The sequence below is a fragment of the Gavialis gangeticus genome, unplaced genomic scaffold, assembly GCF_001723915.1.
Source record: "Gavialis gangeticus isolate Ggan-Ray unplaced genomic scaffold, GavGan_comp1, whole genome shotgun sequence".
In the NCBI taxonomy this organism is placed as follows: Eukaryota; Metazoa; Chordata; order Crocodylia; family Gavialidae; genus Gavialis; species Gavialis gangeticus.
In genome coordinates this window covers 41,066,926-41,080,589 of record NW_017728998.1, presented here as the reverse complement: position 1 = coordinate 41,080,589, position 13,664 = coordinate 41,066,926, and the positions used below count along the sequence as shown (strand labels likewise).

Below are 13,664 nucleotides of genomic sequence, written 5' to 3'. Positions count from 1 at the left end.
AAAAAAAAAAAAAAAAAAAAAAAAAAAAAAAAAAAATAGAGTTCCAACAGGCAGATTGCTTTTTGTATGCTCCAGGATCCCACAGCTTCCATTTTTTCTTCCTCCGTTACTTTTTCCTGACATAAAATGGCATTGACATCTTTTAAGAAAGAGGAGAGAAATAAACCAGAAGGATTCAGAATATAGTAACTGAACTGCAGAAATACTTCAAAGGGATAGGAAAGAGAAACATTTCTGAATATTTGGACAAAACAAAGACAGCTTCAAGCAAACGCCTTGTTAGCACATAGTACAGCAGAAGTGTCCCTGAAGAGTCTCCCTTCATGCACTATAGTAGATGCTTTCTGGCAAAGAGGTGTAATGTGAATGTAATGTGTGTAAGAGCACGTGGAACCAGGGGCAGTCTGCAGAGCTGTGATGTCTGTTGATTTAGACTGCAACTTCAACACCCCTCCTCCCCCCCAGGGGTTGGGGAACTAGGGAAAAAGGAAGAGGAAGCTTGAGGCTGGAGCAAGGAGAAGAGAGAACAGCGTGCGCATGGAACCTGGTCAGCCCTACACAGAGGAGTGCACAGTGCAGCTACAGATCTCACTGGCTCAGTCAGCCAGGACTGTGGCCTGAAGGAGCTGGAGTCAGACTTGGGGGCAGCTACAGGCTGCTGTTTGAGCGGTCTAAGGACTAAAGGCCTTAGGAACACCTCTGGAGTTGTGGAGGGGGGAAATTAAGGTACGGAGTACATTTTACTACAGTGTTGATATTTCTTTACCTTTTACCTGTTCCCTCTCTTTGGCCCATTGGCTTGTGACCCTAACCCCTATGGTTTTCTATGTAAAACTGGGAACTCCCCCTTGCTTCCTGTGTCAGTTTCTGAGGCTGCAGGATGGGCACAGAGGTTTTTGCTTCCTAAGATGGAACATAGGACTTGCTAGATTTTAGATCCTGGAGCATGAGAGATGTTATTTTTGGAAGCTGAAAAATAGTCTATTAAGGATGCCATATTTAAATAGGGGTCAGTTTAATCAGAAAACCACTTTCCTGAAGATGCCAAAGAATTTCTGATCTGTACATTACATCAGAAAGATCTCATGCCCAGGCAGCAAGAACAGAATTTAGATCTAGCCTCTTTTAAAATGCTTATTTTAAGGGACATTAAGTCCGACAGGCTGCTGTAAAAGAGTATTTCCCCATAAGGAAGACTGCTGGTACCCTAAATATGGAACAATAAGTTGCTATATCTATGAAAGGCAGTGTGAAAAAGGCAAATAGCTCTCCCATGTTAAAACACACATGAAAATAGCAGGGCACAGGCAACAGTGGAAGCATCCACCCCTGGTAAGACAGAAGGTGTTAAATTTCACCCAGTTTAGGAATTAAATGTTAGCAGTACTGTGAGCCCAGTGAAGGGAGGAAGGTGGCAGTGCAGGAAGTGCTGGGTTATTAAGAAAGAGTGACAAAACTAGCCAGCTGCCAAAACGAAGATGAATCAGAAAAACTGCTGAAGCCAGCCACTATAGTACTGACAGATGTTCTCTTGAGACTACAAGACAGCTGGCCATAAAGAAAGACATTTCTGGAAGTGTTGCCACAAAAATGATAACCTGTCGAGAAATAACTAAAAGATTATAGAAATGCCTGCTATAAAACAAACTCTGAAAACAAATGAATTAAAACAGGTTCATACACACTTTGCCATCATCCTATCCAGTACCCAGTGAGATCTAAAATTGGTGCAGGGCTTAAAAAAGAATTCAGAGTAATTTGTGACAATAAGCATAGCAATGGGCTTGTACTTTTTTCCTCAATAGCTACCATGACATCTATATAGTACATCTATGTACCTAATACAAATTCAATTTGTCCTATCAAGAAAAATGCTCAGACTTTGCTGTCAGTCATAATAATGTAAATCCCGAGTAAGAGCACAGTCTGCAGTGAAAACTTAAACCGTCTCTGTGAATTTCACATACTTCAAGTCATTTATCTCCATCTCTGCTTTAGACTATACTGCATCATTTAGTACTTCATGGCTTGAAAGCATCAATCTCACCACTCATCTGGTCCCTATTACCATAATATCTGAGCAGTTAGTCTGTCTTTCTCCTCTCAATGCCCCTGTAATGTGGGGAAGTACAGATAATGCTGTTAAGCAGATGAGGAACATGAAACATAGAAATTAAGGGATTTGCCAAAGGGGATAAGACACCTTGGCTGCCTATATGTGTACTGGTTCGTGTTCTAATTAGAACACTTATTATCACCCTCTCCCCACTCTGCATTTTTAAATGGCTGCAAGGTGCTTTAACTAAAGCTTGACAAATGAGCTTTAATTGAAGTGCCCCCACAGTCATTTTAAAATTTGGGGGGGCTTAAGACACATGATGGTGAGCTATTTTAATTAGAGTGGCTGTCAGGGAACTGTTCTAATTAAAATGGCCCATCTCCATCCCTGAGCACGTGTATAGGCATGTCTAAAGTTTAGCAGAGAATTGGAGCTGGGTCCCTTGAGTCTCAGGTTAATACCTGTGGACCATCCTTCTTAGTGGCAAAAAGGAAGACACAATGTTCAGAAGTAAGTTTTCATGTAAGGATCAGTTTCCATACCAGTTTATTAAATTCACAATAAAATAAAAACTTTTTTCCTTGCGTTAATGCAAACCGTGTCACAATAACAGAAATTAACATGGATTTTTTTTTTAACTGAGTCAAATGTTACAAAGACTCCAAGCACAAGATTACACATTCATCTTATTATGCATTTTGACCTTATACTTTTATTTCTTCATCTTAGCAGAGATTGCTCCAACAATTCCAAGTCCTGTATGTGCCATATCATGACTTTACACCTACTGGAATGCTGATGGACCATGCAGCTGTTCCATAGTGACTTAAGTAATATGGTATCCCTTAACACAGTGAGGAACAGCCTTTTTGGCAGGCATGCCACAAATAAGCACCATACCCTCCCTGAGTGCCACTCCAATCCCTTTCCCTTACCTGATCTGTTGCTCAGCTTTCTGCTCCTTGCCTGATCAAATGCACTGCTTTGTGTTCCCCACCTCACCCCAATCTGCTGCATGCAACGCAAAGAAGCTACCTGTGACAGTTGTGGCACCCACGCCGCAAGCTGGCCACCCCTGTTTTAGATTATATTGCAAATTGTCCAGTGTGCTAATGCCTATTATTCTTATTAGATATTTAAATACATGACACAAAACATGCAACTGTCATTGTCACTTTCCAGAGCTGCTGCTTGTCAGATTCAGGGCTCCACGGTAGCTATGACATCCCAGCAGAATGCTTGCTTGAGGGCTGTCACAGAACAGGAACTACCCAGGGATAACAGGTGGTAAAGTAAGTGTTAGAGATTAGTCAATAGGAAAGCACGGTAAATTTATCATACAATTGCCAGGGAATCTTGCACTTACGTGTGCCACCATAACACCATGCTGTGTACACATGGAATATTAAACCCAAAATATGTAACTGGATGTGGTAAAGATCAAACTGTAATAATTAAAATTGCTACTGCTTGTTCATTTATACAGGCACATTTGGTCTGAGGGCTGGAGATAAGCAGAGAACCAGTGTTGCAGACTGGTCAGTGAGGAAGAATGAATGAAATTGAACACCTGAAGGATATTAAATAGCTAACAATAATAGCAATAAGAAAGGGAAAATCTAAGCATTAGGTGAATGAGTTGGTTTTAACTCTGAGTTTAGTTGAGTCTTCTGGTTTACCAGTGTTAGAAACTGGCATGGCAAGCTTCAGAATACTGAATTCAGCTGCCTGTTACAATCTGCTTGCAAAGGGATGCCTCTGCCCATATAAAAAGAAATGTTAGTTTCCATGCCCCATTCTGACATTGGTATTATTGCTGAACAGCTCTATTTAGAGTGTGACCTCTGTGGGCAGGGACCCTATCCTTTATATGCATTTGTATATCAGCTAGCACACTGTGGAAGCTAATGGAAACACATTACTGTTATTAGTTAATTTTTAAAAAAATCTATCATGATACAATCTAAGCATCAATACCTACTAGATGACAAATAGCAGCTTCTGCCAGTTGAGGCTGGTATTGAACTTATGGCCAAGATATAGATAATGTACCTCTTTTTCACTCCCTACCTGAAGTATTCATTGTGACATTAAATGAATTTTCTGGGAGAAAGGAAAAACAAGAGGCCTAATCCTAATGAGAGAGTCTTGTGAGAGGGCAACTGCCCCAAAAATCTCATTTATTTCTGTGAGAATCAATGATACTCAGCACCTCTAAGGATTAAATTTCCCAGCTCCACAGACGGAGTTATAAGACAGCACGCTTCACTATTAAATGGCACGATCTATATTTTCACAGCAGATGTTACAGTTGGTGAGCAATAAAGTAGAAATCAAGGAACTATTAACAGGTTTTGTTATGTTGTGTGAAATGCTTATTACCAAAAGCTGTCTCTCTGTATACACAGCCTTCACTAGGCAACATGTGGGATGATAAAGGCAAATGAGACTTTAAAAAAAAAAAAGAGGCCTGTAGTTGTAACTTTCTGACTGAACATCTGAGGAAGCTGGCAGCAAGCACTTCACACAGCACAAACAGAGAGAATCTTAGAAGGCCATTTGGGGAGAAAGATGGGAAAAACTTGGTTGTTTCTTTCAAAATAAAACTTGTTTCTCCTATGCAGCAATGACAGCTGGAGACAATTATCCTTTCTGAAAGAGAAAAATCTCAGTGAGATGGCTGGAGAGAAACAAGAGCTTTCAGGAGTCTTTGGGAACAAACATGACACATCTGTGCTCACTTTTCCCATCGTGACTGCAAACAGGGTAACTTGTCAGTCCAGCTGCATTAGCCAAGAAGCAGGGATAAGGGCAGTTCTTCCGAAGGTACAACTCCTAAACAGCTATAACAATCTTCCCAGAACAACTCACTCCCCATCTGCAATAAAAATTAAAGCACACCGCCTTTCAAAGCTATCTGCTTTCCTGCAGCCAATGCTTATTGATTGAGACAGCTAAAAAGGCAAAACATAGGTTCTTTACACCTTTATAAATGAAAATGACATTTTGTATTTCAGGAGCTTTCTTTGCACAGACTGCTAAATGCTTTATTCAATGTATGGCGCAGTGCCACTTTATGTTGGTAAAGTATCATAATCTTAGTCCCCTTTATCTACACTAACCCATCATGCCAAAAGCTGTTTTGAATACAGCAAAGTTAATCAAATCTGGCTTCATTAAAAACCTGAGATATCAACAGCATACATGGATAAAAGGGATATCAAGTGCCTATAGTCCTCTCCATATAGATGCACAACGCGGCACGGATTAGTTCAGTGATCAAATGAAGCATACTACATAAAATGGTTCTTAATTAGATTACAACTGAGAGGCAATGGATATTTTATACCCATAAACAGAGTTAGGATATAACAGTTAAACAAATATAACAGTTAAACAGTTTTAAAAGGGCAGGAAGCTAACAGAAGACTTGCCTGTTCTGTGGCAACTGTTTTAGGTGTCCACTCCCATTCTATAACTAGTGGGAGTTAAATCAGGACAACTTAACCTATAAATGAACCAGGCTCATGTTACCATATTTTATAGGAGAGGAGCAGACAGACAAAACTCTTACAGAAGACTTAGCTGATGCAGTCAGAAACAGCATTTGCAAACTCAGCTCTTTAATTTTCTAAATGGTATGCAGAAATTGCACACAGACACCATTAAAAAGCAGTTCTGTGCTGTTTACCTGTGTCTTTTCTCTCAAACAGTAGCATTTTTTTCTACTTCAGAAGAAGTATACATGAAAATGCTTCTAAAAAGTCCTGCCATATCCTAACAGCTTGCTCTTTTCTTCTTGTGACAAAGTAATGTATTTATAGATCACTAATTCTAATAAAAGGAAAAAATACTATCCAAGTGGCTGTAGAGAATTTGGGATGCCAGGGGAGGGGGGATAGTGCTTCACTGAATTAAAAAAGGAGACAGAGAGAGAAACAAGTTAATTATATCTAACTAATGGAGATGCTGTGTTTGATCTTTATTCTGCTAAAGTATTGGAGCAAAAGCCTTTGCCTTTCATCAGTAACTGAGTATATTGCAAGACTGTGCAAATGGATTCAGTCAGGTTTCAATAATACAGATATATTTAGTCAGCCAAAGGAAATGATGGAAGGGGATCTGTTTCTGGAAGTTGATATTTGACCTTTAAGAACACCGATACAAAGTGATAGAGCCCCAACAGCACATTCTGTTTCCAAACTTACTTTAAAATTGCCTTAAAGTTTACAGCCCAAACACTCTATATGGGGCATAAATCCAACACACCACTGAATGGGTAAAATGATCAGCTTTCTGGATGCAGCAGATATTAATGAAAATCTTCCTTCTCTGGATATAACTTATCAATACAATAGATCATAGGAAGCCAGTGTTTACAGAATGCAGTTTTTCCAGTCAGAAGCACTGAACACACAGTTATACAGCCTCATTGTCATTTATGCCTACTAAATATCATTCATTTCTATATTTACAACAGGATGAGATATGCACTAGCACATGGCTCCTTGCACCAGGTAACTAGAATTTTGCTTCTTATGCCTGGCTACACAGACACTGGTCTACTTCCCCCACCACCACAGAGGTAGCACATTCCTTGTGAAATGCTGCAGGGTAAAGAAAGATACTATCCAGCTGTTATGCTTGCATTCTTCAGAGAAGCTAATAAAATGTTTTGTGCTTTTTCAGAACCAAAGGATCCTGGTACACCTAAATATCAAGCTGCTTTGTTAGTTAAGATTAAGACAAAAGCCTGAAGCCAACATCTGGTAAAATAGGTAAGTGATTAGATCTGAAAATTAATCATCTAAATTTAGAAAAATCAGGATATGGACCCCATCTATTTAATCCTGCTTAATGGGATATCACATATTACTGAGGTAATTCCTGTTCTATAACTACACTATTTTGCATAAGTAAGAGTTATGACTCTTTTTCTCTTTGAAAGTTAGCTGATGATTTTAGTGCAACTAGAAGGAAAGGACTCATAGCCAGCAGCAATTTAAGAGTGTAAACCTGAACTCCATAAACTTCACCAAAATGGTCCAGCAGTAACTGAACATGGAATTGATCCAGTACCTTTAAATCAAGACATGGAATTAGAAGGAAAATATAGCTATCATTGAAATTATCATGCTTTCTTGGTTCAGAACAACTGCTTCCCACGTGCAAGATTTAATTTAAAAAACCCACAACTTATTGCATTTGTTACTGTCAAGACATTTTCCTGGTTTCCCCCCAGGTAAAATTCCAATGAGCTAATACTATTGCTCTATACTTGCTTGGCCTCAAGGCAACACTAGACTCACAATTTAATACAGGTGAAAGCTAAACTGCTCCAAGCAGTATCTTAGAGCAATACCGTCTAATATGGAGGCCGGGGTTGTGCATGCATTAAGGTTGCAAGCTTGAGGCCATAGCAGAAGCATTCATGGTGTGGCCCTATCATATTCCAATGAATCTGCAAATTCTGCTACACATCTGATCACAAGGACACAAAAAAGGAAAGGAACCATCTAATATTTCATCAGAGTAATCCTACTATGAAACAGTAAAATGTTTATGCAGCAGTGAAGCATGACATTTCAAGGGTCGAGAATGCAATGTTTTTTCCTATTGTTTACACCCCCAGCCTAGGTTTTGACTTAACTATAATTTTTAACCCTCTTTCTCTTTTTCAGCAAAAAGGTCACACTACCTTATTTTTCATATAGTACCTCTATATTGCAGGCAGTAGCATAGCATAAAGATGCTCAAGCTAGCTCTAAATGAGATAAACTTCAGTACCATATTGCCTTTCCAAAACAATAGGGCTTGGAATAATCAGATATAAAATGGGCCAGTAAAAGATCATCTTTCATTAGAGAAAGCCCTCCTTCTCAAGCAGGAGCTAATCAAACTGCCTGAGATTGGAAGGCCTCCCTCTCACCCTGAGGATATCCCTCTAATTCCAGTGGATCCAAAAACACAACAATTGAGTCTATATTCCCCTTCCACTTAAATCCACTTTTAAATAAAGCTCTGCAGAAGCTCACAAGAGACATACCATATAAAGGAGAGACGGAAACATGGGTGTGGAACATATCTCTTGGTCTATGCTGTCCATTATCAGTCCTTTAGGGTCAGAGCTTTGTTGACATCTTCAGCCCTTTTTGGGATCAGAGCATCTTCCTAAAAATCCCATCCCCAAGTAGGGGAAGACAGATTTCCTTTATCTTCCTATGAAACAGGAGATTCTACCCACTGCTTTAATACATCTTCCATAAATGCGACAGTTTTTTATGCAGAACCTATTTCCTCAGCACTCAGTGGCAATGCATAGGAGGAGCATGGGGGTGCATGTGCACCCCAAGAGTGCTGGTGCACCCCCTGGCAGCCAGTGTTCCCAGGCAGGGGGCCCCCCTGAGAGCACCGGCTAGGAAGTGGGGGCACAAGGAGAAACGATCCCTGCAGACCCCCCACGGCTGATCACACATCCAGAAGTGTCAGTGGTGTGCCTAGAAGTGCCAGTCAGCAGGATTGTCTGCAGGGGGCTCCCTTGCCTCCTGGTCAGCAGGATCAGCTGTGGGGTGACCCCTGCCGGTCCCTGACTGGCTGCTGGGGGGGGAAGTGCCCACCCTGACTCAGGAGGCACCAGTTGCCCATGTCAACACTCATTGTTCAGTAGATTCATTCTTAGGATTTAGAAGCCTAAATCCAAGTGCCTTGATTTTCTGGGATAAGAACTGCATTTTCCTTTTCCTAACACTGAAAAATTCACTTTTGCAATATCTCTAAACTCCAGCAACCTTAACCCACAACAAAGTGAAATATCTCCATTCTTAGTTGAGATGCTTACTGTCCAAACATAATTATTTTCTTTAGGAATAGAAAATCATCTAATGAAGAAGTTGATGCCTGAGGCCAATATTTGACTTTGCTATCCAGTCATGTACTTTCCTATGGGAATAAATGAAAAATACATTCCAATACAACAAAGTCCCCATTACTTCCCAAGTTATAAAAGATTTGAAATAAATACCTATCAGTCTTTAATACACTGAATGATTACTAATCTTTGAACTACTTTACACAAGGGGACAGAGCATAATTGGAAAAGATGACCAACTACAAATGGACCATCCATTACTCTCTCAAACAGCCGGTTTATAGTCCATCTGGACTCAGGTAGTTTACAGAACACTGCCACTTTCACTGCATGGCAAAATTCCTTAAGAAACACATTTACTTGTTGGGACTTGCATGTTAACATCATACTGGTTGTAAGAATATCAGATTTACAGAATAAGCAAAAAAATAAATCTTCTTAAAGTAGTAAACCATATTACTTCCTTAAGGTCACAGATGATGGATGAGATTCAAGGAAAAAAATAGTTTCAACTGTCCATAAAAACCAACAGTGCCAGCTCAGTTAAAACCAAAACTAAACAAATGTATATGAATATAAAGACTTACCATTTTTGTCAGCTCGTCTGAAGATCTAGAATTAAAGAGAGAGATACATTTTTACAATTTTTGTAGTCTGGCCATGACATTTCTTTTTCCTAAAACTAAATTTATATCCCATTATTTCTAATACTAAAATTATATCCCAGTTCACATGTTTAACCAGGGTGATTAAGCCCAGCTAAGCTTGCTTTAGATGATATTTTTAGTTTATACTTTAAAATAATTCACAGCAAGGGGTTGCATGCCTGTTTTTTAAATACTGGGATCCTGGGAAGACCCCAGAAGAAAGGCAACAAAGATGAGGTAAGGGCCACAGAATTACAGAGGAAGGAGAGGACTGAGCTGACAATACTGAAATGTCCATTTATTCATAGAACATGATGTCAGAATTTTCTATCCCTTCACAGTGTTTTAAACCCTATTTAGCATTTCAGGTCAGCCCATTCCTAGTTTATAATAAGGTGCCCAAATACAATAGCACAGAAAAAGCTTGGCCCATGTTATCAGTGAGAAACAAGTAAAATTCCCCGAATGTAGAGGATTCCCAAGAGAGAAAGTTCTTTCCACATCAATCAGTGCCTTCTCTGCTGAAACTGCCAACACAAATGTGCCCAATAACATCATCTGTTTTTTAATCACAGACATATATTCATTAGAAAGTGAATGGAAGCCACCAACTCATTCTAAAAATAAGAAGTTAGCAAAGAAGTAATCTCTTTTAATCACTACTAACTAAGCTACAGTGGCATCAGAGAAAGAACTGAAAGACTCCATACATATTCCATGTTGTCTGAAGACTTCTCTCATTTAGTGATGTCTTATCTCAAAGAAGAAAATGAAGGACTATAGATTTTATTTCACAGAATCATACCAGAAAGCTTGTGCTGACTTTCTACCTATCTGGCTCAATAACCTACTCTTAGTTTCATTAAAGAGTCAACAGACATTTAGTTACAAAAGCCTTCAGCATTTCAGTGATGCAAGAAGGGAAATCTATTCTAAACTATTTTTCTTCCATTTGTTAAGCATCTACAGTGCATTTGGCTGTGAACTAAATAGAAAGAGCTGGCCATCAGAACAGGGATGAAACATCAGACACTAAATTCTGTCTAAGCAGCATTCTTTCCTTTCATAGAAAAGAAAATTGAGGAATGGGCTTCAATATGGGGCAATTATCCTCATGTCTCTTACTTTGGGTAAGAGGAAACAAAAAGACATGACATTAATTGCTCTGACATAAATAAAATGGCATGTAAATGGAGTTTCATAATCCTGCACTTCTAATTAAAATACTAAAAGAGAAGTACCACTAGTTTTCTCTGTGGGAAGGAGATTACATTTAGGCTTAATAGTGCTGAACAGAGAAGTAGACACATAAACTAAAGAAGTAAGACCACCTCTTTTGGATATAAATTCTCTGATGAGATAGTGAAATCTGCCATGTTTCTTCTTGTTAAACCATTTTATATCAGAATTGATCACCTGGCAAAAACCAATAAAGAAGAAGTCTTGTGAGGGTTGTGTTTTCACAAGTTATAGAGGAGGAAAAAATGACTGCTGGTACAGGTTTTGTTAGTATTGAAAAATTAAAATGTTCATAGACACTGTAAAGGGGAAAAATACTGTCAAGCTTGACCTCATTAATTTGGGCAAGAAAGGAAAATATGACTGGACAAAAAGGAAAGAGAGATGATTTCCTTGTGGAGGACACCTCCGAGCCAGCCATAAAATGAAAACCACTATTTTCTGGGTCATAAAATCATTCAAAGATTTTTAAAAAATCAAAGGAGAACATACTGTATGAAACAAGGAACCCAGGAGACATATTGAACTGCAGAACATGTTACTTAAATGAATACTGGTTAATTAAGCCATATTAATCATTCTTCTACTAAGTGCCCCCTGTGCTGTTCCATATAGGCTTTAAAACACATTCTGCAAATCCTACACATTCTGTAATATTTAAGCATGAACAAACTAGTTCAGCTAAAACAAGACACAAATTGCAGGGGGGAAGGAAGGAAGGAGGTCAAGCCACCCACATAAGTGATACCTTCAAGAGAAAGCAACAGAAAGCCTATTGCCCTTCTCTAAATAAAGACCTCGCTGGGGTCTGACTTGTGAAACCCACATTAAGAGGACTCAGCAGGGTTTCAACGCAAATACTGTTTTGAGGTTCAGCCAATGGGATCTGGGAAAGCTTGTTCATATATACACATGCGCAACAACACACACACACACAAACACACACAAGTGCACAACTAGCCAAAGGGAAACATTGTGGCTACATCCAGACAAGTGCGGACATATGGTATGAGGTGCTGCAGACACATCTGCAGTGCCACACACCACACATGCAGGCATTTCCTGTAGTGCTACTTTTCAGTGCAAGGAGGTTTTATGGCCCCAGGAGATCCAGATGTCAAAAAGATCCACACCAAAAGAAATCAGGGCAGTGAAGGTGGTGGCAGCATGTGTCGCCCAAAACCAGAGCCTGGCCAGGCAGAGCCATGCTCTGGCTGCTGGCAAGGCTTTCTGCCATGGCTGCAGCTCCAGGAGGCCCCCAGGATCTCAGGTAAGCCACAGTTGCGGGCCCCAGCCTCCCTACCCCACCTGAGGTAACCTGCCATGAGCCAGAGTGCATGTGGCATGGGTGTGCCCCAGAAACAAGTAGCAGCAGCACAAGGTATGCCACTGCTACTTGTCCATGGGGAAACAAACATCCTCACTTGTCCAGACACACCCTATGAGTGCATCTATACATGTACTTTACTGTGGAGCTGACTTATTAGCTCTGTAGTAAAGCATCACCATTTACAAGTATGCCTGTATTAAGGTGCAGTAAATTAATGACCTACACTAGGATAGTACTGTCCAGGACACATACTAACCTTTAGCACAGTAGTTACATGCACCAAAACACATGTGTAGACAGTGAGTGGGGCTGGCTGGGGTATAAGGGTGCTACAGTGCAAGGGCTGCCTGGCCCTGCTTAAACTGCAAGTCCCCTCAGCTGAGGGGCTCTTGGCCCTGACTGTACCCCACATGTAGGACAACCAAGGCCAAAAGTCCCACAGCTGAGGGGACTTATTCCATATTTTTGAGCAATAACTTTAGAGCTGGTTGGACCTATTTAAGGCACCATAGTTAATTTGTATGTGTAGCCAGTCTAAATTTATTGCACAATTAACCAGGTAATTGTGTAACAGATATAATGTGTAGAAGGGACTTAAGAAAAAGACACCACGCACAATTTTCCCAGCCTAACCACACAGTGAAACGTGTGAGCAGGACCCTTCACTTGAGTTTACTGCCAAGCTTTCAACCTGTCTGAAAGTCTGGTTTCCATTTGGAAAGGCACCTGGACTGTGTTGCATTGGCACTGCTCCCCCTCAGTGGAGGACTGCCCTCCTTGAAGGTGGCCCTGGGTACAGCTGCTGGCCATTACATCTTTGTCTGGCCATTACATACTGCTAAGCATAAGGACAGGAAGCAAAGCTATTGCTAAACTATTGCTGAGCTGTATTTAAATGGATCTGGACTACAATCCTTTGGAAATAGCTTCATGGTTGAGGCAAAGCCCAGCAGCCCAACAGAATGATTTGAGGAGGTGTCTTCATGAGGAAGATGTCCCATAAGTTGTCTACTTGAGCCCTCATTCCTGTGGCTTTCCCTGAAAGACCAACAAAAATAATTTAAAGAGAAAATCCTATCCACCTCAGTGGGTCCCATTAACTGCAGTGAGACTATGCAGGGTTCGCAGAGCCACGTGTGGAGACCTTGCAAACACCATGCCTAACGGCTAATTGCCATATGTTTGGGCAGTTCCAGTGGGTCCTACACGAGAAGAACAAATTAAGAGAGCTCCATTTAATGGCTTGTCAGTTTGACATGGAAGCACAAGGCAATTGGACCTACCACTGTCTATGCATCCCTCTGCCCAATGCCCACTGGCCTTACATGTCATGTACTTTCTTAGGAAGTCCAACACTTCGCTTTTACTCAGACTTACCAGATATTTGGTCTGTTTGTTTTAAACTCTATTACTTTTTTTTTTGGTTATTTCCTTGCTGTTCCCTGCTGTTATTATTCCCCAGTGGTGTGAATCAAAGGGATAGCATGAACTATAATGTTGAAGCAGCAAAATCTATTTAAA

At 40.3% G+C, this 13,664-nt stretch overlaps 1 protein-coding gene across 1 annotated transcript in view; it reads right to left on the bottom strand.

Annotated features, from left to right (window-relative positions):
• NECAB2 (N-terminal EF-hand calcium binding protein 2) overlaps positions 1-13,664 on the bottom strand; it is a 437,799-nt gene that overhangs the window by 392,479 nt on the left and 31,656 nt on the right. Inside the window, exon 2 of the mRNA XM_019505752.1 lies at positions 9,515-9,539. Within this exon, the coding sequence (XP_019361297.1) occupies positions 9,515-9,539 (25 nt within the window). The remainder of the gene's footprint in view (positions 1-9,514; positions 9,540-13,664) is intronic.